This window comes from Balaenoptera borealis, assembly GCF_965194805.1.
Source record: "Balaenoptera borealis genome assembly, chromosome: 8".
Lineage (NCBI taxonomy): Eukaryota > Metazoa > Chordata > Mammalia > Artiodactyla > Balaenopteridae > Balaenoptera > Balaenoptera borealis.
In genome coordinates, this window is record NC_138865.1 from 79,535,502 (window position 1) to 79,560,358 (window position 24,857).

The window sequence follows — 24,857 nt, forward strand, 5'->3', positions numbered from 1 at the left end:
TCGCTCCATTCTGCTGGAGCGAATGGAACATAAAGGCAAAATTTGTTCCAGTTAAGCATGTACTTTAATATCCATAAATTCTCTTCTTTTTTTTCCCTAAGGCTTTACTATTTAAAGTTTTTAACATAGATTTGGTTTTTGGCAACCTTCGTTTCTCTCTACTGGTTCCTCCACTAAAATGCAGAATTAGAACAAAATCAAAACCACCTGTGTCTCTTTCCTGATAATCAAATTGGCAAACAATGAAAAGGGCACAAAGGATCAGGTACAACCATAATGAAAGAAGTGGATTCCTATATGTGGTGTGTATGCCCCACAGGATGTGTGCTATATCCAGACTCAGAATGAACCGGAGGCCCTGTGAAATGGGACTGCAGTTATCTTTTCCATGGTCCTAGCTTCCAAGTCCTCTCTGCAAGAACTAGCCCTCTGGCCATGCTTCTGATATGGCCATTTTTTTATCTACTGCTTTTCAAGGTCACACTCATTCTGACCTCACATATTGAACAAAGCACTGAAACTCAGTACTACTGTATTTATTTTCGATGGTAGATTTTCAATAACCCATATAACCTTAATTAGAACAACTATCATTTGTGAGATATACTACAATAAAAAGGAGAGACAAATGGTTTAGTAGCTTTCTCTTTATAACGTAGAGGGCCGGAGTGAACCCATCTGTCAAAGGCAGTGGTTTCTACCACCCAAACCAGTGTTTCCCTCAGAAGGACATTCTATATATGTTGCAAGGAGACAAATTCTTCTTATTTTCTCAATATTTCCACCCAAGAAAATTAACTGGGTCATTAGGTAAATAAAAGCCATGACACATACAACTGTGGAGTTGCAAAGGGCCATTGAAAATGTAAGGAATCCTCTTTCCCATTGCCCTGACATCACGCAGAACTTCCAGTTGATTCCTTCCAGTGACGAGCAACCCATTCGAATTTTGGACTGCTGGATAAGCAGTTGTACTGATAAATATGTGGGCCATATTTTATCTATCTGATCTCAGCCTTCAGCTACAGTTGAAACCGATTGGAAGGAAACAAAGTAAGTTGACTTGGATGCCATGGCTAGATGGCTTTGCTTTCCTAGCTGACTTACTTAAATTTAACAGAAAATGAAAATCAGATATCAAAGGAACAAATGGCAGACACCAACGTGTATTTGTATTAACGAAGTACCTACTATGTCCCCAGCACTGTGCCAGGAAATCAAAGGGAGATAGAAGTCAACAATACCACCTTTATCCCCAGTTAACTTAAAATATTGTCTAACCATGATTAAATATTTGAAACAAGTTCAAAATTAATGGAAGATATAGTATATATTTAAGCCTAAGTTGGTCAATTTTGCAAGGGGTAATAGAAAATGGAGAATTTCTACAAGTCATCATGAAGTAGCTAGGTCTTGACCATGCTTTGAAGGACAAGTGAGATTTAGAAAGTCATAGGAACTAAGAAAATTTCTTTCTTGAAATATATCTAGATTTAAAGGGCTATTAGACAGCTGTTCCAAAACACACAAAATAAGACAGGGGGAATTCTGTCATTATTTTTAAATAGGAATGGGAAAGGAATATTGAAATATCATCAAATATAGATAGAGATTGTAAAAACGCCACTGTATCATAGGATGATCTATGGAGAAAACCAAACTCTGCCCTTAACTTGGGGATTTTTCCAACTAAAAGATAAAATAAATAGTGTACATTTTCTCTCTCAAAGAAAATATACAATGTTATTAAGGAGTTCCTTCTCCATTTCTCAGTTATCTTTAATATCCCTGTTATGCACAAGTGAAAAGCTCTCATTCAGCTGATTAGAGTTTAATCTGTGTACCTTTCTTTATATGTATAAATGTCCTTCTCCCTCCTCCCAGAAGATCATATAGCTCTTCCAGAGATGTACTTAGCCGCCTGATTAATTACTGGCCCTCTATGTAAATTACTGTCAAAATTAAGATGATTTTTTATCACTTATTCAGCTTGATAAACATTTACAGTTTAACATATCTGACAGAGCCATTTGTATACCCCTATAATATAAATGAAGGTACATTAAAGCTACAGTAAGTCTATAATAATAATAATAGTCTTAAAATAATTTGCTAACTACAGACAGTTCCCTAAGCAATTACAAGATGCTCTATGTTAATTTAGAAAGGAATTCCAAACAAGGCATTTAAAACCTAATAAGATGCCATTAAATGAAGGGAGACGGGAGGGGGAAAAGAGAAAGAAAACCCTAAGGCCTGAACTGGTACAAATGATTCTCAAAGCTACTGACCCTTGCAAGATCCATGTCTTCCTTGGATTTCTAGAAACAAAGCAGATTTCTAATTGAAGGTGATTATCTACTTACTACATCCCAAATTGCATGTATTTCTTGTATTGAGTCACATCATCGTCTAATTACATGGAACATTTATCAATTCAAAAGGCCACAGAAACAGTTGAGTTTCTATATGCAATGAGAACGTGGTCTGTAAACTATGAGGCACTATATCACCACCAAGTGTGAGTATCTTTAGCGACAACACTCTGCCTCTTGGTACTCAGATGGACGTACAAGCCGAACTACGATATCAAAACACCTAGGAACAACTTTACAAAGAAATCACAGAAAAAGGCACCTGGTTTGCTCTTGGGTTTTCCGAGGCATGGATACCCCTATGCGTGCCTGCTATACCCTAGAAATATACACAGTGATACAGTCACCATTACCACAAGAAAAATAAAAAGAATAGCAACATACAGTTCCAAAATCTAAAAGACAAAAGGCCTATAAAGCAATTTTTATCTCCATAAACTTGACTTGAGAGTTCAGTGCCTCAATCAAAGGTGGATCGCTTGATCAAGGTAACATAACAGTAAAAAAGTCTCAGACTCCTGCACGGCATAAATGTGCCTCTGTAAAATATAATTCCCATTAGTTAGGTTAATTAAGATTAACATTTAAGTCACTGAAAAGCCCCAAAGTAGACAAAAGACAATTTACCAAGGAAACATACAAAGTCAAGAGCTGCATTCACTTTGAATCATTCATTTAACAGATTGGAAGGAGGGTCTTATTAATACTTGAGTCGTCACCATTGATCATCAAAATGACATGGATCCAAATTGCTTACAAAAGCCAAAGGACAACTTGGTTTCTTAGAACAGATCTATGGACAATGCAGGGTAGTGCACAGAAAAAGGAAGTGAATCTAATCACATGTAAAATCATTGTTATTAAACAGGATATACATATACATACACATACATGTATACATATGTGATTACGTTTTAGGTTTTGTTTTACTGAGATGAATGAAATGACACTCATCTTGGGAATCCAGGTTTGGCATTTTTCATTGGTTTAGCATAGTGTTTTCACCCAAAATAATAACCCGTATTCCTAGTCAAATATATCACAAAGAAGCAAATATATCACAGCAAAAGACTAACACTAACTTATGCAATAGAGAGAATCGTATTCCATTTTCTCAGAATGCAACTGTGTGAAATCTGTCATTGCCGAAAAAGCTTTCCCACCCTTACCTCCAGGGTCATGTTCACGCTACTAATGGCCACTTTTATTTCTCCATCTGAAAGTTCCTTCAGATTCTTCAGCATTGTCTGTTCAATACTTAAACCTGTGGATAAGAGAAAAAAACAATATGTTATACTTGGGGAACATTTTTGGTAATATCAAGAGATTATCTAAAGAAGTCACCCTTTTAATTTCAGTATTTCCCCTCTCATATTTCTTTTAACCATAATAAACACACATATAAGGCAAAAATCACATTACTGACAATGTTTGCATCAGTTAGGATCCCAGCAGGAAATAGCATTCACCCCTCAGGATGCAAAAGAAGATTCTTTAATGGCAGGACTCTTACAGAGATGTGGGTGGGACTGAGAAAACTAATAAAAGATAGTGAGGCATCCGGAGACTAGCAGAGGTTCAAAGGAGGGAAACAGGGATCTGGAACAGTATAAGAGGGGCTGCCAGAAACTTAGCACCAAACAGGAAGGGAGCAGGGAAGAAATATTACAGCCTCTTCTCCTTCCTTTGACTCCCACGCCCCATATGTTTCTAACTCTTCCCATGGACCAAATCCAACCAGAAACCAGTAATCTTCAGGGGAGCCCAGAAGATCAAATACTCAGAGGTCAGACTCTGGAAGCCCATAGCAGACAAAAGCAGAGAAGGGAAGGGGAGGAGGTAAAAAAAAACTAGCATAAACAAGCAAATAACCAAATAATACCTAAGAAGGCCACAATTTGCTTTCAGGATGCATTAAGGTGAGCCTCCATGTTTTCAACTGTAATTTTACTCAAAATGCACTTTATAAATATGACCCATAAAACTATCATAATTAAGTTGGTCACCCTTGTAATAGACTCTGGCAATAGGAGATACAGGATTTCTTAAATGATGGGAGGAATAATCCAGAAGGGATAAATTATCCAGAACTGCATAGTTTTAGCTGACCAATGTGCTTCAATAAAATTTATCACGGAAAAACAGGAAAGGCTCTGGCTTAACAATGAATTCTCACCCTAGGTTATTATATCAGATTAGGCCTAAACTCTTGAGAAGAAGACTTAAAATAAAGGCCAGTAAAGCACGTATCTCCTACCCAGATGCATATTAAGACAGCAGAGTCAACTACTTGCCCTTCCAACTTAGAACACTATCAATCACAGCAGTATGGGGAAACAGATATGTACTAAATATTTTTCTTCGACTTCAAGACTGGAAGGCTTCAATCTATCATACTACAGCGTAAAATGATTTATAGAATATATAGTGACATTAAAAGTTTGGTCTAATTTTGAAAATGAATGACAAAATGCATACCATCATACAGCTATACATCCACGTACATCACATGCACATGCACAAGAGCATATGTAACAGAAGGTGTGGCAGGTGCGTCAGTGCCCCGTCCACATTTCCTCAGACTTTCCCAGTGCAGCGCCCTCAACCACTAGCACCTGCATCTCTTTTCCTGAGGGCTTTGTCTGGCTGCCAGAGCCCACCCTGGGGGAATTAACAGTCCCTGGGACTAAGTAGACCTCAACATTCCAGTGGTATGCTCGTAACAAAACCTGAGTTGTAGCGTTCATTTCTGTGTTGTCAATACTTCTACCATGGCTGATTTCGACCTGCCAACCCAACATCAACCCACTCACAAAATTCCTGAAAATTTAACAATCAGCTCTCGGAGCTCTGATAAACAAGTTACAACATGCCACTGCACACCTCGGGTAGGAAAACTCTGCGGTGCAATTTTACACTCTTTCCAGAGTTCCCTAGCGGGATGAAGGCCTGGTTTCCCACAAAGCTAACTTGCTTGTTAAAGCGCTCCGTGCCCTATCAGTGTTTTCCGGGATCACCTCCCAAATAAATTGCTTTGCCTCAGGCTCTGCCCCGAGGGATCCCGAACTAAGGGAGAAAGCTACGCACCTTAAAGATAGACTGTCTGGGTTTAAATCCTGGCCTGGCCACTTCCTAGCTATGTGTGTGATGATGGGAAAGGAAAGATGCCTTTCTGTGCTTCAGTGTTCTTATCTGGAAATCAGGGATAATAAATAATTCCACCTGACAGGGTTGTCGCAAGGACTCTAATTCATGCAAAGTTACACCATCAGAACCTTGTACATATTAGGCACTTAATGAACTATAGCTATTATTATTATTATTATTAAACAATTGATCCAGGAAATCCACTCTCTTGACAAAGCCTAGACTTACAGAACACTTTTATCTGCTTAAGAGTCTTTTCTCTTATTTTTTTCTAAAATTAATTGATTGATGAAATCCCATTGTGCTTGACATTGCTCCTGCCACATTCTCAAAATAGAACCCTCTCAGCACAGGGATTTCATGTAATGATGCATCTGGGGTGCCCATTAGATGCATGGATTAACCACACATCCAGACACGAAGGTCTCAGAGGAAAGCCTGCAGTACAGACTGTCTGCTTCCAGATGAGTCAACGCGGTATGCCTGAAAATCTTCCACAAGCTCCAACAACAGGGAAGAACGTAAAGGCACACTCAAATTCACCTCCCGGGGCCCAGTAACACTCCACATCACAAACCATCCCTCCTCAGCAGCTGAGACAGAGCTGGGGGACAGAGTCACTCACCCTGAGCACTGAACTGGGTCTCCTGCAGGACGTTGATAATGTCATCTCTTGGAGGTAAGCGAGGAAATTTTTCTTCCAGGATAGAAAGAATTTCCTCCTGCTTCTCTGAGATCTTCTTGGGTTCCATGGTCATCCACTTGAAAAGGATGCTACCTGAAAGGCATGAATAAAATCGCCTTTAAACTTTCCAGTCAAGCCAGGATGGGGCCCAGAAAAATAAATGTCTTCTGGTCTCTCAATCTCTGCTTCTACTTCCAGATTCTAGATTCTTGCCTGGGTCTCACTGTGTAACATTCAAGAGACAGTTTTTAGAAAACCCTTCAGATACTGTCTGTCCTGCCTCATTGTTCTCTGAGTATTAATCCCAACAACTGAACTGACTATAGCACACTTTATGGCAGAGTTATACATAAAGGAACAAAATCTGTCTCTTTCCCCCACCCCACACAGATACACAAGAGTGATAAACATTGGTTTTAAATGATTTCAGAATGGAAGTTAATGATGAACTATTTAAGGATATTAAATATGATTTAATATTTCCCTTTAATAATCTCTTTAAGAGATCACAGAGAAGATTGTTTCCACTCATCATATTGCTGATTTCACATAAGAACTTCCTCCTTTTAAAAACTAAATGAAGGGAGATCAGCTTGGTGCTTTGTGAACACCTAGAGGGGTGGGATAGGGCGGGTGGGAGGGAGACGCAAGAGGGAGGAGATATGGGGATATATGTATATGTATAGCTGATTCACTTTGTTATAAAGCAGAAACTGACACACCATTGTAAAGCAATTCTACTCCAATAAAGATGTTAAAAAAAAATTAAATGATTTCATAGCCTCAATGTCAGCACCAAAGGAATCTGATAAGGTAGTGAACCTCAAATCCACTCCCAATCTTCCAGGTACCACAGAGTTTTGAAGTTATTTACTAATATCTAATTATAAGGATTCATAAACTGGCTCTAAATCACGGGTTTCGATTACAAAGTGATTTGATAATACAAATGACTGACCTCTCACAAACTCCTGGAATTTCTATGCATAATCTCACCTTGAAAGGGAGGAGTTACCACCTGTCACATCTCCTTCCCCTGCATCCTGAGGCCAGACTAACACAGAGTCATGGGGGAAATGGAAGTTTTGCTTAATGATGAATGATTAAACTCTCTAAAAATCCTCAAACTTACTGATTAATCAGGCTGTCACCAGCTCTCTAGCTTTCAGTGTGGCCTAAATGATAATATAGGGGGAAGGAAAATAAAGAAAGTGGTAAGAATGTAAAAGGAGAAATGAAGTAATGAGTGAGGGAAAACTATGGTACATAATCTTGCCATCTACCTGGAGATCTATAGAACCTAGAGAATAGACACACGTTCACCATTAAAAATCCTGAAAAATCCCAAGCAAGTCATCTGGCCTCTCTGTTCCTATTTGCCTATTTTAAAAATAGAAATAATACTGCTTTCCCAGCTTATAAGGTTATATACTAAAAATCAATAAATGTAAACATCATAATGAAAAATAAATACTGCCAAACACATTTAAAATATCTCATTCATTCATTCATTCCTTTAGCAAAGAACTACTGAACACCTATTATAAGCCAGGCACTGTGCTAGATGCTAATGATTCATGACTGGACTAGAGCTAGCCTTGCCCCTTGAAGCTTATAGTAGTTTAGGAGATACAAAGAAGTAAACACATAAATTTTCAGTATAAGGGGGATAAGAAATATTGCTGAGGAAATACACCGTACTCTGAATCTAGGCAAGAATTTAGGAGTCAGAAAAGGTTTCCTAGAGAATGAGTTAACAAGCTAAGCTGAGATTTGAATGATAACTAGGAACTTAAGGCGAAGGCAAGGTAAAAGGGACATCATGACCCAGGTAGATCATATGCAAAGGCACTGAGGTGGGAGAGGATTTGGCCAGTTCAAGAAATGGAAAGAAATTAATTAGAACTAGAGAGTACAGTCTTAAAGAAAAATTTTTGAAAAATCAGGTTGGAGAGGTAAACAGGGCTCAGGTCCTGAAGGGCCTTTCAAGCTATCTTAAAATTTGTCTTTCATATTCTAAGGGAAATGGAGAGTCACTAGGATTTTAAGCAGGGAGAGGCAACATGCTCGAATTTATATTTTATAAGACTCACTCTGGCTACCATGAGGAAATGAATTAGACAAGGCATACTGGGAGAATCAGAAGGCTGTTTTAGATGAGAACTAAAGAAGGAGCAATCAGTATGAAGGGAATTGAACAGATTCAAGGCAAATTATCATTTAAAGATGGGGCGGGGAGTAGCCTACTGGATTCTGAATATACCCTTTGGTCTGACAATTCTGACATAAAACCTGAAATATAAGGATGATTTTTACACTCTTTGTTAAGGCAATGGTGAATCTAAATTTCAGAAAATATCTTCATACATTTGCCAGATTACTTGTTCCAAGAACAAGGAGAAAATCTAGATAAATTTTTTGGGAAAAATCTGTGAAGGCATCAGAGAGTTACCCAGGTGACTATCTTAGAAGCTACAATCCTGGAGAGAAAGTAAGTGCAAAGAGGTAAACCCAACATTTGATGTTGCTTTTCCCCTCTGAGTGTTTGCTAATTCATATTGTAGCCAATCAGCTGAGAAGATTAGCAGATCTAACAGCAGTTTCACAGGAGTAGGGAGACAAAAATTGGAGCTTAGAGCTCTCCACAGAGGAATCTTAAATATCCCAGGTTTTGAGATGAGATCCCTGGAGAGAATGTCCCCACATCCTGGCATAAAGATTGGAAAAATACGGTCTGCAGGACAAATATGACTTACTGCCTGTTTTTATAAATAAAGTTTTATTGGAACACAACCACACCCATTAATTTACATATTTTTCATGGATGTTTTTGTGCTTTAATGATAGGGTTGCATAGTTGTAACAGAGACCACAGACCTGCAAAATCTAAAATATTTACTATCTAATCCGACACAGAAAAAGTTTGCTGAGTCCTGCCTGTAAGAAAAGGGTGAAGCAAAAATAGACCAGTCTTCGTGAAGCCTGAAATCCTGATTTGAATCAGCTCAAACACAGAATAGATTAAGTTTATCTGACACTCTTCTAGCTGCCTTAGAGGTGCAAAAGTAAATCCTCTCCATAGCAAAGGAATTTCATCATCTATAGCATCATCTCTACATTTTGCATATACATATTCAGCATTCAGTAAAAAATTACCAAGCATAAAGGAAATATAAACAAATGAATGGAAACTCCAGAGGAAAAAACTCTTGAGAAAAAGAATGGAAACAGAATCGGGGGAATAAAAAATTAGCTGGAGAATTATAGAAGAGAATTAGAATCTATAAATAAAATGTGCAAAGGAAATTTTAAAGCTATAAATTTAATAACTGAACAAAAATATCTGTAAACAACAGATTATAGCAAGGAAAAAGTTAACGAATTGAAAAATATCTTAGAAGAAAATATCCACACTGACGCATGGAGAGAAAAATGGATAAAAATATAGAGATGAGCATAAGAAACATAGGTGACATAGAAAAAAGGTCTAAGGTATATGTAATAGGAATTCCCCTTGGAAAGGAGAGAGAAAAATGGGCTGAAACAATATTTGAAAAACAGTGGTCAATCATTTTTCAAAATTAATGAAAGATACTACTGTAATACTCGAGATAAATTATGAACCCAAATCAGAACAAATACAAAGAAAAACACCGCTAGGCACATAACAGTGAAACAGCTAAAAACTACAGAGGGAAAAAGTTTTAAATCAGAGAAAAAGAAATATATTACTGTCAAAGGAACTACAATAAAACTGAGAGCTAATTTCATCTAAAATGATGAAAATCAGAAGACATTGGAATTACAGCTTCAAAGTGCTGATACAAAATAATTGCTGATGTTGAGTTCTATACTGAAATATAAGAAAACAATGAAGGCAAAATAAAGACATTTTCAGAAATATAAACTGGAAGAATTTGTCACAAGAAGAACCCACACTAACAAAACAGTAAAGGCAGAGGGAAATTATTATAGATGGAAGCAAAGAAATGCAGGAAGGAAAGAACACTGGAGAATATAAATATGTGGGTAAGAATAAATCAATATTCACTGTATAAAACATTTATAATATGGAGTTTAAAATATATGTGTAATTAAAATACATTTCAAAAAAAAATAAAGAAAATCTTAGTAAAAAAATAAAATAAAATACATTTCAATAATAACAAATTGCAGAATGAACTAAGTAGAGATAAATTGCTCTAAGGCTCTTGGATGATCAGACAAGTGGCAAAAATATCGATTTACAAGAGATTTTAATGGTATTTTGTAATCTTTATTATAACGCTAAAATAATTTTCTAAAAAAGAATTCATAACTAATAAGCTAATGGAAGGAAATGTAATAGTAAAAATCCTTATTTAGTGTAATAGCAGTAAAGAAATGAGAGGAAAAGGGGAAAATGTGAGATAAATAGAAAACAAATAGCAAAATGACAAATTAAACCCAAATGTTAGAGTAATTATATTAATGTAAAGAGACAATTAGTGTCCAGTGGGTATAGAGTTTCAGTGTTGCAAGATGAAAAAGTTCTAGAGATCTGTTGCACAATAATGTGAATATGCTTAACGCTACTGAACCGTACACTTAAAAATGTTTAAGATGGTAAATCTAATGTTATGTGTTTTTTACCAACAACAAACAAGTAAACAGACAAAGTACTTCCATTAAAAGACAACAATTATGAACCTGAATTTTAAAAACTACAATAGCAATATACTGTTTACAAGAGCACACCTTAGATATAATGATATTGAAAAACAAAGTAAAAGAATAGAAAAAGATGTAACATTGATATAATATACTATTATTAGATAAAGTAGACTCTGACAAGAAGAATTACTTGAAATTAAGACAAATATGTATTTATTATTAAAGCTTCAACCGTCAGGTAGATACATCAATCCTAAATTTATATGAGCTAATAACATTACCTAATAGCTTCTAAATATGTAAAACAAAAATTGGCAAAACTGGATGAAGAATGAGATAAAAACACAGTCTCAGTGGGAAATTTTGCACACACATCTCTCAGCAACTCTAAGAACCAGCAGGAAAAAAAATCTGTAAATATGTAGAATATTTGAGCAACATGAGTAACAAAGTTGACCTAATTAACGTAAATTGAACATTGTTATCAACAATGGCAGACTATACTTTCTTTTCTAATACAAATGAGACATTAACCAAAATTAACTACCTGTTGAGACAAAAAAATCAAGCCTTAACAAATTTCAAAGGATTACAATCACATAGTTATATTCTATGGTCATCAGGAAAGTAGTCTAAAAATCAGTAATAAAACAAAATTAGAAAATTTCCAAATGTTTGAAAAATAAACAATGCACTTCTGAATAACTCATGGTAAAAGAAGAAATTACAGCATAAATTACAATATATTTTAATTGAATGATAATGAAAATATGACATTTAGATTTGTAAGATGCAACTAAAGTTATGCTCTGAGGAAGTTTTATATCCTCAAAAGCATAAGATGTTAAAAAAAACTGACAAATTCAACTAAAAAAATGTATAAGGAAGGATATAATAAAGGTAAGAGCAAAACTTAAAGACACAGGAAAGAAACGTATACAGAAAATAAAACAACAAATTGATGCTTTGAAAAGACTAACAGTTTTTTAAAAACTGTTCTAGAAAAAAAGAGAGAGAAGAATGGTAGAAGGTATAATTTTCCAGTATTAGGAATGAAGCGTGACATACTACAGATTCTAATGACATTAAAAGATAAGTACAACGTTAATAGATTTTAAATTTTAGAGGAAATGGACATTTCTGGAAAAACTCAACTTGCCAAAGCTGGCAGGAAAAGAAATTTAAAATCTGGATGGTTTTGTATTTATTTTAAAATGAATCCATAGTTTAATAGCCATAGTTCCACACATTTAAAAAATACTAATTTTACACAAATTCTTCCAAAGATTAGAAAGAGAAAACACTTCCCAACTTATTTTCTGAATCCAGCATAATCTTCATACCAACACTCAACAGAAACATTACAAGAAAGAAGTAGAGGCAGGTCTCTCTCATAAACGTAGTTGCAAAAAAGTTTTTTAAAGCTAGTCCCAAATCAAATTAGCAATATATAATAGGATATTGTATTGTCACCAAATAGGGATTTCCTAGGAATTAAAGGACAAGTTAACATTCAAAAGTTAATTAATATAATTCACCATACTAATAGAAGAGAAAAATCAAATGACCACTTCAGTAGATGTTAAGTAATGAAACTACTTGATAAAATCCAAGATTTAATCATATAAAATCTCAGCCAAGTGGAAATAGAAGACAATTTCCTTAATTTGATGAAGGGCATTTGTAAAATCCAAATAAGGAAAGCAAACATTATATTTAACTGTGAAATATTGAAAGACTTCCACCTCGAATCAGGAATGAGACAAAGATGTCTGCTATTTCTATTTCTATTTAACACTTCAGTGTGGATCCTAGCCCAGAGAAATAACACGGGTAAAAGAAGCAAAAGTATAAAGAAAGAAAAGGAAGAAATAAAAACTGACTTCTTCATAGATGGTATGTGTATGAACTTACAAATGAAAATACAAATGAATTATTCATTAATACAAATGAATGAATTAATTAGTAATACAAATAGTAATAGTAATACAAATAAACTTAAAATAGTAAATAAATTTTGCAAGGTTGATGGATATAAGGTCAATAATACAACCCTTGTATTTCTATAAACAATCATGAACAATTAGAAAATCAAATTTAAATTAAAAAACTGTAATAGCATCAAAATATAAATATTTAGGAATAAACTTCACAAAAATGTGCCTGGCTTACAGTCAAATCAAGAATCCAATTTCTTCAATTTGGGGATCTTAATTTTAAAATACATAAAAAGGCAGTATTCAGAAATTAATCTAACAGATATTGCACTAAACAGAATCCTACACAACAATTCAATGAAAAGAAACTTCTGACATTATAATTAGGTTTACCTTGACAATTAAAAAGGAGAAGATGTTCTGATGTAAGTAGGAAAAAAATAACTCAAAAAATGGTCACCATACTGAGTTGTTTTTACTGCAGAAGAAAGGCTATGGCCCAACTTTATCCAAGAGACTCATCTATAGCAAATTTTTCTACTTCACTTTAGAGACCCATTTAGTGACATACTTAGTTAAATATCAGTATCAGGATGTGGAGCAGCCAAAGGCACCTCTTCGCAAAATCAAACCTATTTTTGGCATAAGAGTTGACTTAACTTCCAGCAAATTCAGCAGAACTGAAAAATACTTAAATCCATATACATGTACCCAAATGCATCCCAGCTATTCACAGGCCACTGGGGATTAACGACAAGCAACAGAGAAAGCAATTATAATAAAATAGTAACAAACATTTCATTCCATTAGAAAAAAAAACCAACCACATATTCTTTGTTCAAAAGAATAGAGAAGTGAAGGACCTCTTGCCAAAAGCAACTGCAGTGCATTAATATTAAACATGATCTAATGAAGTCAGAAGTTGTTTGGGGAAATCATTCACCACAGTCAAGGCATATTCTGCATGATAAATTCTTAGCAGAAAAGAAGGGATTTTAAACCTCTTTCCTGTTTCACCTGGGATCATTTTCTTTTTCATACTGAAACAAAAAAAATTAAAGGATGAATAATAGAGAGGGGCGCGAAGGGAGAAGGAAGGAGAAAAAAATAGAAAATACAACTTAGCTTATATTTTTGCCTGAACAGTGATAAAAAGGGAGCATATTATTCAAGTGCTTAGTAATCTTATAAATTTAAAATGTCTGAATTTAAGAATAGAATTTATCTTTATATGGCAAAAGAAATAATTAACACTCTAAGGTTGAGGAAATATTCTGGTTTTATATCTTGCAGAAAAAATAATTTCTTTCCCCTTCCCCCAACACAGGCCATCCCTCTTCCTAAGCAAAACAGCCGCTTAATTCCTTTCGGACTTTGTAACCATTTTGGGAGATGGATGATTCACTCTTTGGGCAAGAGAGAAAAAAAAAAAAAGAAAGAAAAAAATCTGGCTCTGTTCCTTTCCTATTTTACCTCCTTAAAAGGATCTTTTTGAAGCTGTTAATCTAGGCTACGAAAATAGCACGCAACAATTCTTTATTAAAGTTCAAATGGAATGACCAACAGAAGGAGAGAGTTGTTTCTTTAAAACCTAGGGCATAGTTTTTCCACGTCCTAAGCTAAGAACAATTGCTGTTATCTGTTTCACTATTCAAGTTGTGGCTCTGTCAAGGCCTTATACACATAAACATGAAAGGCCGGGTGAAGTGTGGTTTTGATGGAAACCTGCCTGGTAATCAGTGGCTGCAATCTCATCATTGCCAGCTGGTTCTGGGAAGCACACACACACATATGTGGGCACACGAACCCCCAATGCGATGATTCAGCAATTTAATGGACCTTAAATTTGGCAATTACCCTCTAGTAAACATTTCTGCAGGAAATAAAAGAATACAGGTTGAGGAGTCTGGCAGGTCTATAATTTTTTCTTTTGGTACAAACCCAGGGCATAACCAAACACCAACTTTAGGCCACCATGACTGTATAATGTGACTTTTAGATAGAACAGGTTGCAGCTTGTTTGAAAATGATAATAAAATCTTAGAAGCAGGTACTAGGAGGGAGAAAGTAGGAAGAGGAGGAGGAGATGAAAAGAAAAGTCAGAAGAAAAGAAAAAAACCAAAGAAACAAGAACCACAACAGCAAAAACAGAGATGGGAAGGGGATGAAAAGACACATTTCCAAAAATCAGGGTTACTTACGATCTCATCTGAATGAGCACATTCTTTTCTTAGACAAATAATTTCTTACACAAATAATTAGAAAGTAATCTCCATAAGTAAATCTATGCCTTTTCAGATGAAAGCGAAGCTAATGATCTGTATCCTGAAATTTCTAAGTTTGAGGTATGTCCTACTAAAAGACAACAGCAAGACCTAGCTATTGTTAGAAGTATTAATTCAAGAAAACACAAATTATGTCAACTTTGCTAAATCCCCTAGGGAGCCTGAACACACATTAGCCATGGCTGGGTCACCTGTTGACATTTATCCACAACTCTCTTGCCAAGGTCCATATGATAGCATGACAGGGGAGATTATTAGATAAACACAGCAGGTTATTTCTACACTGGCAACTTGATACCTACTTCTGATCAGTATACAAATGATCTTTTAACAGCATCCATAATAATCAGGTTCTATCTCCATATTTGAATATAATATTATCCCATAATGCAAACATTTTGATATACAGCTACAGCAGTGAGTATAAGACTACAAAAGATTCCAATATGACTGATTTTAAGTATTAATATCCTGTATTTAGAGAAAAATATCAGCATGTATAGAAAAGAGATTTGGAACAGGAAATAAGGTTACTAGACAAGATGAAGCTGATTAAAACCATCCCCATACGCTGACTGAGGAGCAGAAAGTGTGTGATACACTCTGCCCAGCTCCTGTATAAAATGCTGTTACATATGTAAAAGTTGGAGGATGCCTATGACTATTAGGTGTCTTTTCAAGAAGACTGACATAAGGAAAAAATGTTAGACTTCGATATTCTTTTAATAAGGAACTGGTATATGTGTTTGTTTTAGTAATAATATGAATTTTACAATTAATTATATTTCTATTTTTTCATCGACTCCAGGAAGCTCATATTCAAACTTTCAAACAGAACACCACTTTTACTCCTCCAAATTTATTTATTTGTATGTTTCCTGACTCTGACCCTTTTTTCTGCTTTGTTATATTTACATGCATTTTTGTAAGCCACTTCAAATATTCTGTGGAAGAAGAAAGGACACAAAAAATAAAATAAATAAATAATAGATGGATAGATGATAGATAACTGACCTATGCAAATAGATACTACATTTAATATAAATATAGAGATCTGATAACAACGAGAGTGTATACTCTATGATTCCATCTATATAATATACAAAACAGACAAAAACCAATCTCTAGTGTTATGGGGGACACATAGGGGTGGTAAAATTTAAAGAAAAGCAGGAAAGTGTGTGCCGTAAAAATCAGAATATTGGTTACCCTTACTTAGTTAGAGAGGGAATGAGTGGTAACGGGGAGGGGCACAAAGCGGTCATCTTGTTCTACTTCTCTACCTGGTTAATTGTTAAAAGGGTGTCCCTTTTGTGATATTTCACTGAGCTGTATATTTATATTTTTATATTTATGTTTTATATTCTTTTCTGTGCATGTATTACTCTCCATGAAAGGGTTAAACTTATACGTATAAAATGGACAACCAAAAGATGAAAATAAAAACAAATGTTTGCAAAATACGAAAACAAGGATTTCTAAAAGCTAAAAAAGTGGGGGGTTATTATTGGAAGAAACAATGTTCAAATTCCGGACATTAAGAATATTGTAGGGGTGGGCTGGAATGAAATGGAAATTACAATATCATAGTACCAATTAAATCAATATAGTCATAAAAACAGAAACTATATAAACAATCTTGCAAAATTCGTTTTATGCCAGGATTTATTGAGGGTCTATTATATGACAGGCACTGTTCCAGGCACCAAAGATAAGAACAGTGGAACAGCAGCCTCCATCTTTTGCTCATTAAGGAACACACAGAAAATTAGTTTTTTTTTTTTCAGCCTACCAGGCTAAGAGGCATACTTAGGGTCCTCTCCAAGGACTGAGGGGATCAATATCTTGGCCCACTTGAAAACCACTTACAGCACACCAGTGTGCCTCAGCATGATGGATTTTAGGATATGATCATGGGAATGAAAGGCAAAGAACAATCAAATTGATTAAGTACTTAGTTTGGAGTATATTCAGATTTTTTTGGCACAAAGTTTATAATAATATATCTTCCATAGAGGTCCAATTGTGCTGTTTTTAAAGATTCTTTCAAGTCTTGACTGTAAATATTTAACCCTCATGACATCTGGAAACAGACATTTTTCAAAATTCTTTATGGCAAAGGTGTGTGTAGAAATTTGCATCCCTTCAAGACCTAGAAGAATGCATAATACATGTTCTAGACATGTGTGTCAAATTAATGATCATTTTGAGCAACCCAAAATACAAAATAACGTAGCTATTTCCAGAGAAAACCCTTTAGAAAGAATTATGTTATGAAAATAATGAATCCTAAAATTATTTACAGGCACATAAAAAAAGTTCCCTTTAAAACTTCCCTGTAGGTTTGGTGTTAATACATGATTGGAAAACTATAAAATCTAAGTTTGAGTTTAGTGAACACAGCAAAATTCGACTTGATTCCTTTCTTATATTTATTAAAGATTCAAGAGGCTTTAAAAATTGGCTCATTGCCCTTCTCACTCTGAACATTTCAGTTACCTTTTTAAAGTCCAACTCCTCGGATCATAATCCTTCCGTTCCCTTTTGGCCAAACTGTTCAGTGATGTTTCACCTCCCTTCCACGTAATGTATACATGCATATGCACATGCACACACTTTGGTCAAAGGTCCCCAGAGCCCTCTTTCCACTATAATAAGACACCCATGTCTACTACCTCCCAGGCTTCAGTGACTCTGGCTTCCTCGTGACAGTGTCTGTATTGGCAGTCTTCACAGGTAGAGGCACTGTATCCGTTCAAATTCCAATTTCCAAGCAACAAGGAAGTGATGTCCCTAAGCTGCCAGCTTTCCAGGGCCATCTCAAGCCCAAAGTTATGAAAAATATCTGATGATAAGAAAAACCAAGGTCCTTTACCATAGTTCTAACTCTTGGTAGCTTTGAAAACTAAAACTAAGGTAACTGACAAGAGGGTCCGCATCCCTAATTCCCTAAATCTGAATATCATCATCGTCACGGTCAACAACAAAATCATATCTTTGTTCCAATGTACTGCAGTTTGATATTATTTTATTACTTATAGAAAATCATGATGAACGATTCCTTGACTACATTTCTTTCCTACTAAACAACACGTGTATTTTTTTGAACAATAAACCAAACTTCTTAGTTTGCAAAATGTTTAAACAGCATATTCTCTAGTGTTTGCCTGCACCACATATTTGCACTGCCAAACAACTTCCTTCTAGGCCGAGATCCCCGATCGTCTTTATTTCCCTTCTGCTCTGTCATAAATAAATGATTGTGCTTACTTAGTTTACTTGAAGGCACAGTTTCCCAGAGAGCAGTTTTACAGATGTCCATAGCCAGAAAAGTATTTAAAACAAGTTGACTGGGGCCGTTGGTTCTAAGACATTTATCGGAACTATAAAAGTCTAGGACGTTTTTCTCTCCAAATTCTGGTAGAAGTAGAGGAAACAAAGGAAAAAGGCCTTAAAAGAGTTGTCACGTATTCTTGGGCTTCTCTTTCCTTTTTTAATTCTTTCAGCCTGTTAATCACTGCTTTTCACTTTCCTATGTCAAATACTTCTGAGAAAAGTCTTTGTCTACCATGTTCAAGACGGATTGTTGGAAGGAGAAAAAAAAGCTTTATACAAAACCCCAAACTGCCCTACACAAGACAATACGGAATTTTTGTGGCACCAAAGTCAACTGACAATTTCCAGCTTGGAAACCACTTTTTAGAAGCGATGGGCTCCACTGAGGAAGATGAAAGAGAGATGAGGGGGATAATTGACGATGGTGTGCTTAAAGCAGTCTGGTGAAGGTGGAAAACACTACATGATGGGGGGAGAAGGAGGTGGCAATTTGACCATAAAAACCCTGCACAATATCACCAAAATGAAGGTGTGTAACTTTGCCATCCAAGCAGTACTACATAAACGAAGCACGTATAAGTACCAGCAGATATTTCCATGTAGGTGTGTGGAATTCTGGCCCATATCCATGCTGTTCTGGAGCAAGAATCACCTCTGGAAGCTGTTAGATGGCCACAGGAGCTATTCCCGCTCCCCAGCGGAAGTGCAGCGGGTCCATTTAATATGCTGATCTGGTGCAAGAGCAAAGATCCTTCATGCCTATTTCTAAATGCACATTTTTAATATTCAATATAATGCTACTCTTTAACAAACTCTTTACTCCCTGCCTCTCTGATGAAGCTTCCCGTGGTCTTGAAAGGGATTGTTAACCCAAGAATGGATCGCACTCTTTCTGCGTGAGCGAGTCAAGAGACACTCCATTAAGCCTTCCAGTATTTAATAGAAAGAGTCATCTCTCACCTCTGAGCAGATGAGCCAGCTGCTCGGTGATGAGGTCGGGAGCCTCCTGGAGAATCTCTTTCACCACCAGAGAGGAGGAAGACTCTCGGTACTCAGACCCGGCATCGCCCTGCTCAGCTGGATTAATGACCTTGACGACTGCTGATTCTAAAGTTTTGTCCTCACTGTAAAGCAAATGCAGGAGAGGAAGAGGAAGAGATATGGCATGTTTTCTTACTTTGTGGAATTATTTAACCTCTGCTTCCACACCAATGACCTCCTCTCAATAGCCAAATACATAAGTAAGTTCACATGACTTATTCTACGTGTTGTCACATTTCATTTCAACTAATCACCTCCCCAAGAGTCTTAGAAGACCTTCACACCTTAGTACCTCTTCACACCTCTTGTTTTGCTGTTGGGCATAATAATAGCAACAATAATAATCATTGTTATAGCTAATATTTACTGAGAGCTTCCACTACAGGTCAGACACTATAATAAATACTTTCAGAGTATTATCACATTTTATACCATAAAATGACCCTATTCAATGGGTTCTATTAAAATCCCCATTTTACAATGGGGGAAAAAGGCATGAAAAGGTTAAGAAACGTGACTAAAACAACATGGGGAATATAACCAATATTTTGTAAAAACTGTAAATGGAGTGTAACCTTTAAAAATGTATAAAAAATAAAATAAGATAAAATAAAAGTGACCAAGGTCACATAGCTAGTAAGTAGACTACTTGTATTTAAACTCTATCTAGTTCCAAAGTTCACACATCCAGTTATGGTGCTGGAGAAAAAAATACTACTGGCTTATTTATTTCCACATCATTCTTTTTACATGAGATAGAGCTGACTTTTATCGAAGGCAGGAAGAAAGATGTGGATAAAACTGACTGTATTCTTTCTGTCTGCCAAAAACCAAAGAATGGCAATGAAGAAAATGATCTCAATTTGTTTTTGAAAAACATTCTATTTCATAAACAATCCAAAAGCCAGACTTCACAACTTCAGTCTCAAAACCAGCATGGCTTCCATTTTAATTGATAACAAAACTCTCCCTAAGATGTTGACTGAAACACATGTTTCACAGTTCACTCCTTTGGCTTCCTGCATTGTTTTTGTCCACATCTACTTGTGTTATAGTTGGTTTGAAAGAGTTAACATGTACATTTAGTCAAGCATGTGATCATCCTGAACACTAATAACTGAAGTCAGTCAAATAACCTATGAATAACTCTCACCCAGTTGTCAACAACTGATCGATAAATGTTACTCAAAAGAATTTTGTGTGTTTCAAATAACATGGGGATAAAAACAGCCCCACACAGGCAGATTATTTTCCAAACTCTTTATAACTGAATGAACTACATGACTGACACTACAGCGTATTCATACCTAAAGATGTTTCCCTAAGAAGGTTAGATTAAAAATTAGATACTTGTACACGTTTTTATTTCATGTATACTAAGATCAGTGTCCACTGGTGAATGTCATCAATGATTAGCAAATTGGCAAAGTGTGCAAAAAAACTATCATCTCAAACTACTGGGATGTTTAACCGGGGACTCTTCACTCATTAGCAACAGAGAGCTTATCAAAACAGGACTCTTTGCGACGGGCTGTAAGGTCCTTGAAAGCAGGGAATTTGTCTCATTCCTCTTTATGTACCTGTAGATTCATGTACCAGTTAGCAACCCCTAAGGACTTATTGAAGGAAGCAGAAGACCCATGTTCTCATCCAAACTCTTCTACTAACTGCATGTGGCACTTTGGGCAAGTCATTTGCAACACTGGGTTTCAGGTTTCTTGTCCATAAGATAAGGAGTTCAAATTACATGAACTATCAAAAATCCATCCTGCTTTTATAGTATAATGCTATGAATAAATGAGCCAGTGATCAAAGGGCTTTCATAGCCCATGTACATAATTTTCCATTTCACTACTGAGATAAGAATCTTTCAGTTTTACTTAGTGTTTAATTTCAATCTTCATTATACATTTTCAGCAACAATACATAGGACTGTCGCGTTGCTATAAGAAAGTGTTTGAAATGATTTAAAATTATAATTTTACAAGAACTCTCCACTCAAAGATGTCATATTTGAAATGCCAAAGTAAAAACAGAGAATTGGCATAGCCTGAATTTTGACGTAAAAGAAAAAACACATTCCCTTTCCTGTGAATGTCCTCAGCCTTTAATACATCTCCCTAAACTACAAAAATCCTGAACAAGGTAACACTTTGCGCAAATGAACCTTTGTTAAAAGATCAAACCTCCCTCCAGAACCTCACATGAAGCCTTACCTTGCCAGCATGTTGCTGCCAACAAGTGTTAGAGATAACTTCCCTTCATCATTTAGCTGATGCAGATTAATTTCATCTCGGAATATGTGGAATGATTCAGAGATATTTAGCTCTTCTAAAATAAACCTTGTCTCGGTGAAGTAGCTGAATTCAGTTCTTGATATGTTCAGCACGGGCAAACAGAGAACCTCAGGTGGGCTGACCTACCAGGAAAAAAAGTTGACTGAATCACTGACAGCAGCAGCAGGAAAGAATACAACTACATTTTCTCAAACCTGAGGGTAACTGGAAGGGGAACGAAAGTCCTTTGGCCTTACTAAACCACTTGACATTCATAACCGGCTTTTCCTGAACCCAATTAGCAGAGTATTTTCCATGGGTAAGTGGCCCCTAATTTTTTTAACCTCTTGTTATTCCACATGAAACTTCTCGTGCCTTTCTTGAAATATTTTATGTCTCATTGCACCCCTTCCACGATTGAAAAATATACATATACATTCTCTTCTTCATAGGAAACAAATTCACATGTCTTTATGGAATCAGCAGAAAATTAGAATGATTACAGCAAGATAGGTCAAGACTGTGGTGACACAGAAGGCCTATATGACCCATCTGTATTGGACGCCTGCCACTTGGCTCCAGCCAATTGCTTCCATGCAAAAAATTCAGGTCCAGGATAGGTAAGTCTTTCAATTACTCAAGAAAAGCTAGAAATCTTGATGTGGGGATATTATCTGTGATGTTTAATTGTTACAATTAACTTTTTAATTAAAAATACTGTGTAGGAGGGGAATTCCCTGGTGGTCCAGTGGTTAAGACTCCACACTTCCAATGCAGCGGGCACGGGTTTGATCCTGGTCGGGGAACTAAGATCCCACATGCTGCACGGCAAGGCCAAAAAAAAAAAAAAAACACTGTGTAGGTTAGTGAAAACTCACATGAGCCAAAATCTGGCCCACAGACTAGCAGATTGTGATTTCGATTAATTTCTTATATTATTTTTAAAAATCTTATGTTAACAAACCTCTTAAAAAAAACTGCAGTGATGGGGGAAACAGGAGATGGGTAGACGTTAGAGAATTTCAGCTTCACAATAAAAAACTTATTTTTCTATAGGAATTTTTAAAATGAAGGTGCTTTTAAAAATGACTATGAGTCTATAGCAAAAAACCCTAAATATCGCTGAGAGAATGTGGGGTTTGGGAACACTGAATTTTTGCATAAAGTAAATGGCCTTTGTTCTCTCGTCATCACCAGCTCTGTCACAAGCCTAGTATTTATGACACAATTTTAACATCTTTAGCGTCCATCTCCCCTTCCTAGCAGGGATTTTTGTCTTTTTTGTTCAGTTATGTTTCTCAGTGCATAAAATGGTCTGGCACAAAGTAGACTAACACATATTTGTTGAGTGGAATAAATGAATCACCTACTGCTATGGTATACAAAGCACAAAACCATTCCAACAAGGTGGTTTTTATTCCACCTGTCAGGCTAATACAGAATCACAATCGTGTAATAATTATTAGCAATTTATGCATAGCAAGTTGTTTTTCTTTTTAATTGATAGAGTTATATCTAACTCCTGATACTGAAACTTGAGTCAAGAGCCATATGGCCTGAGCCTATCCTGGCAGGACCTATTCTGGAGTTGGAGTCAGAAAAACTAGGTTCTAGCCCCAGCCTCTGCTGTGTGACTTTGAGAAAGCTATTTTTCTTTCTGAACCTCAGTTTTCCCCATCCATAGAATGGGGCTTACCTACCAGAGTGAAAAGTATTTAAACAGTCAAACATGTGAAGCTGCAAACTCTGCCCTTCTCCTGTGTGTTAATACTCTGAGAGGGAGTAACCAGGTTCTCAGGAAAAATCAAAATGGAGATGCAGACCTGTGATAGGGGGCAGGGTCCAGTAAACTTAGAGGAAGACACAGATATTTAACAAATTCCCAGTAGGTGACCCATCACTAATTCCATATTGGTCCCCATGCTTAGTAGCGAGCCTTAGAAGAGGGAGAAAAGAGGCCACACATCTCTTTATCTATTTTACTATTACAACTAGTTTTCTCATTCCTTTTGTTGGATGTTATTATATTCATTCAGGACACCATAGTTGGTGGTGGTGGTGTCATTATTATTATATAATTTCCTTAAGAGTCCATGCCATGGTCAGTCAACTCTATGTTCTCAAGACAAGCAATGTCTTTTTTCTAGAAGTCAAAAAACCCAGTTAAATCATTAATCATTAGAGAAATGCAAATCAAAACTACAATGAGATATCATCTCACACCGGTCAGAATGGCCATCATCAAAAACTCTACAAACAATAAATGCTGGAGAGGGTGTGGAGAAAAGGGAACCCTCTTGCACTGTTGGTGGGAATGTAAATTGATACAGCCACTATGGAGAACAGTATGGAGGTTCCTTAAAAAACTACAAATAGAACTACCATACGACCCAGCAATCCCACTACTGGGCACATACCCTGAGAAAACCATAATTCAAAAAGAGTCATGTACCAAAATGTTCATTGCAGCTCTATTTACAATAGCCAGGACATAGAAACAACTTAAGTGTCCATCGACAGATGAATGGATAAAGAAGATGTGGCACATATATACAATGGAATATCACTCAGCCATAAAAAGGAACGAAACTGAGTTATTTGTAGTGAGGTGGATGGACCTAGAGTCTGTCATACAGAGCGAAGTAAGTCAGAAAGAGAAAAACAAATACCGTATGCTAACACATATATATGGAATCTAAAAATAATAATAATAATGGTCATGAAGAACCTAGGGGCAAGACGGGAATAAAAACACAGACCTACTGTGGACTTGGGGATACGAGGAGGGGGTGGGGGTGGGCTGGGACGAGGTGGGAGGGTGGCATGGACGTGTATACACTACGGGGCGTGAAGCGGATAGCTGGTGGGAGGCGGCCGCGTGGCGCGGGGAGATCAGCTCGGTGCTTTGTGACCACCTAGAGGGGTGGGATGGGGAGGGTGTGAGGGAGACGCAGGAGGGGGGAGATATGGGAACGTATGTACATGTGTAACATTCACTTTGTTGTAGAGCAGAGGCTAACGCACCATTGTGGAGCAATTATACTCCAATAAAGACGTTTAAAAAAAAAAAAAAAAACCCAGTTAAGGCGGGCAGTGGGGGGAGATAAATTACGAGTTTGGGA

The 24,857-nt window shown here is 36.3% G+C and overlaps 1 protein-coding gene across 7 annotated transcripts in view; it reads right to left on the minus strand.

Annotated features, from left to right (window-relative positions):
* The window catches only part of PRUNE2 (prune homolog 2 with BCH domain), a 258,877-nt gene that overhangs the window by 183,515 nt on the left and 50,505 nt on the right, over positions 1-24,857 (minus strand). For all 7 annotated transcript variants that reach the window (XM_082401314.1, XM_082401312.1, XM_082401309.1 and 4 more), the window contains exons 3-6: positions 21,676-21,878; positions 19,379-19,542; positions 6,148-6,300; positions 3,545-3,639 (exon numbers count right to left, since the gene is read on the minus strand). In XM_082401314.1, the coding sequence (XP_082257440.1) occupies positions 3,545-3,639; positions 6,148-6,300; positions 19,379-19,542; positions 21,676-21,878 (615 nt within the window). The remainder of the gene's footprint in view (positions 1-3,544; positions 3,640-6,147; positions 6,301-19,378; positions 19,543-21,675; positions 21,879-24,857) is intronic.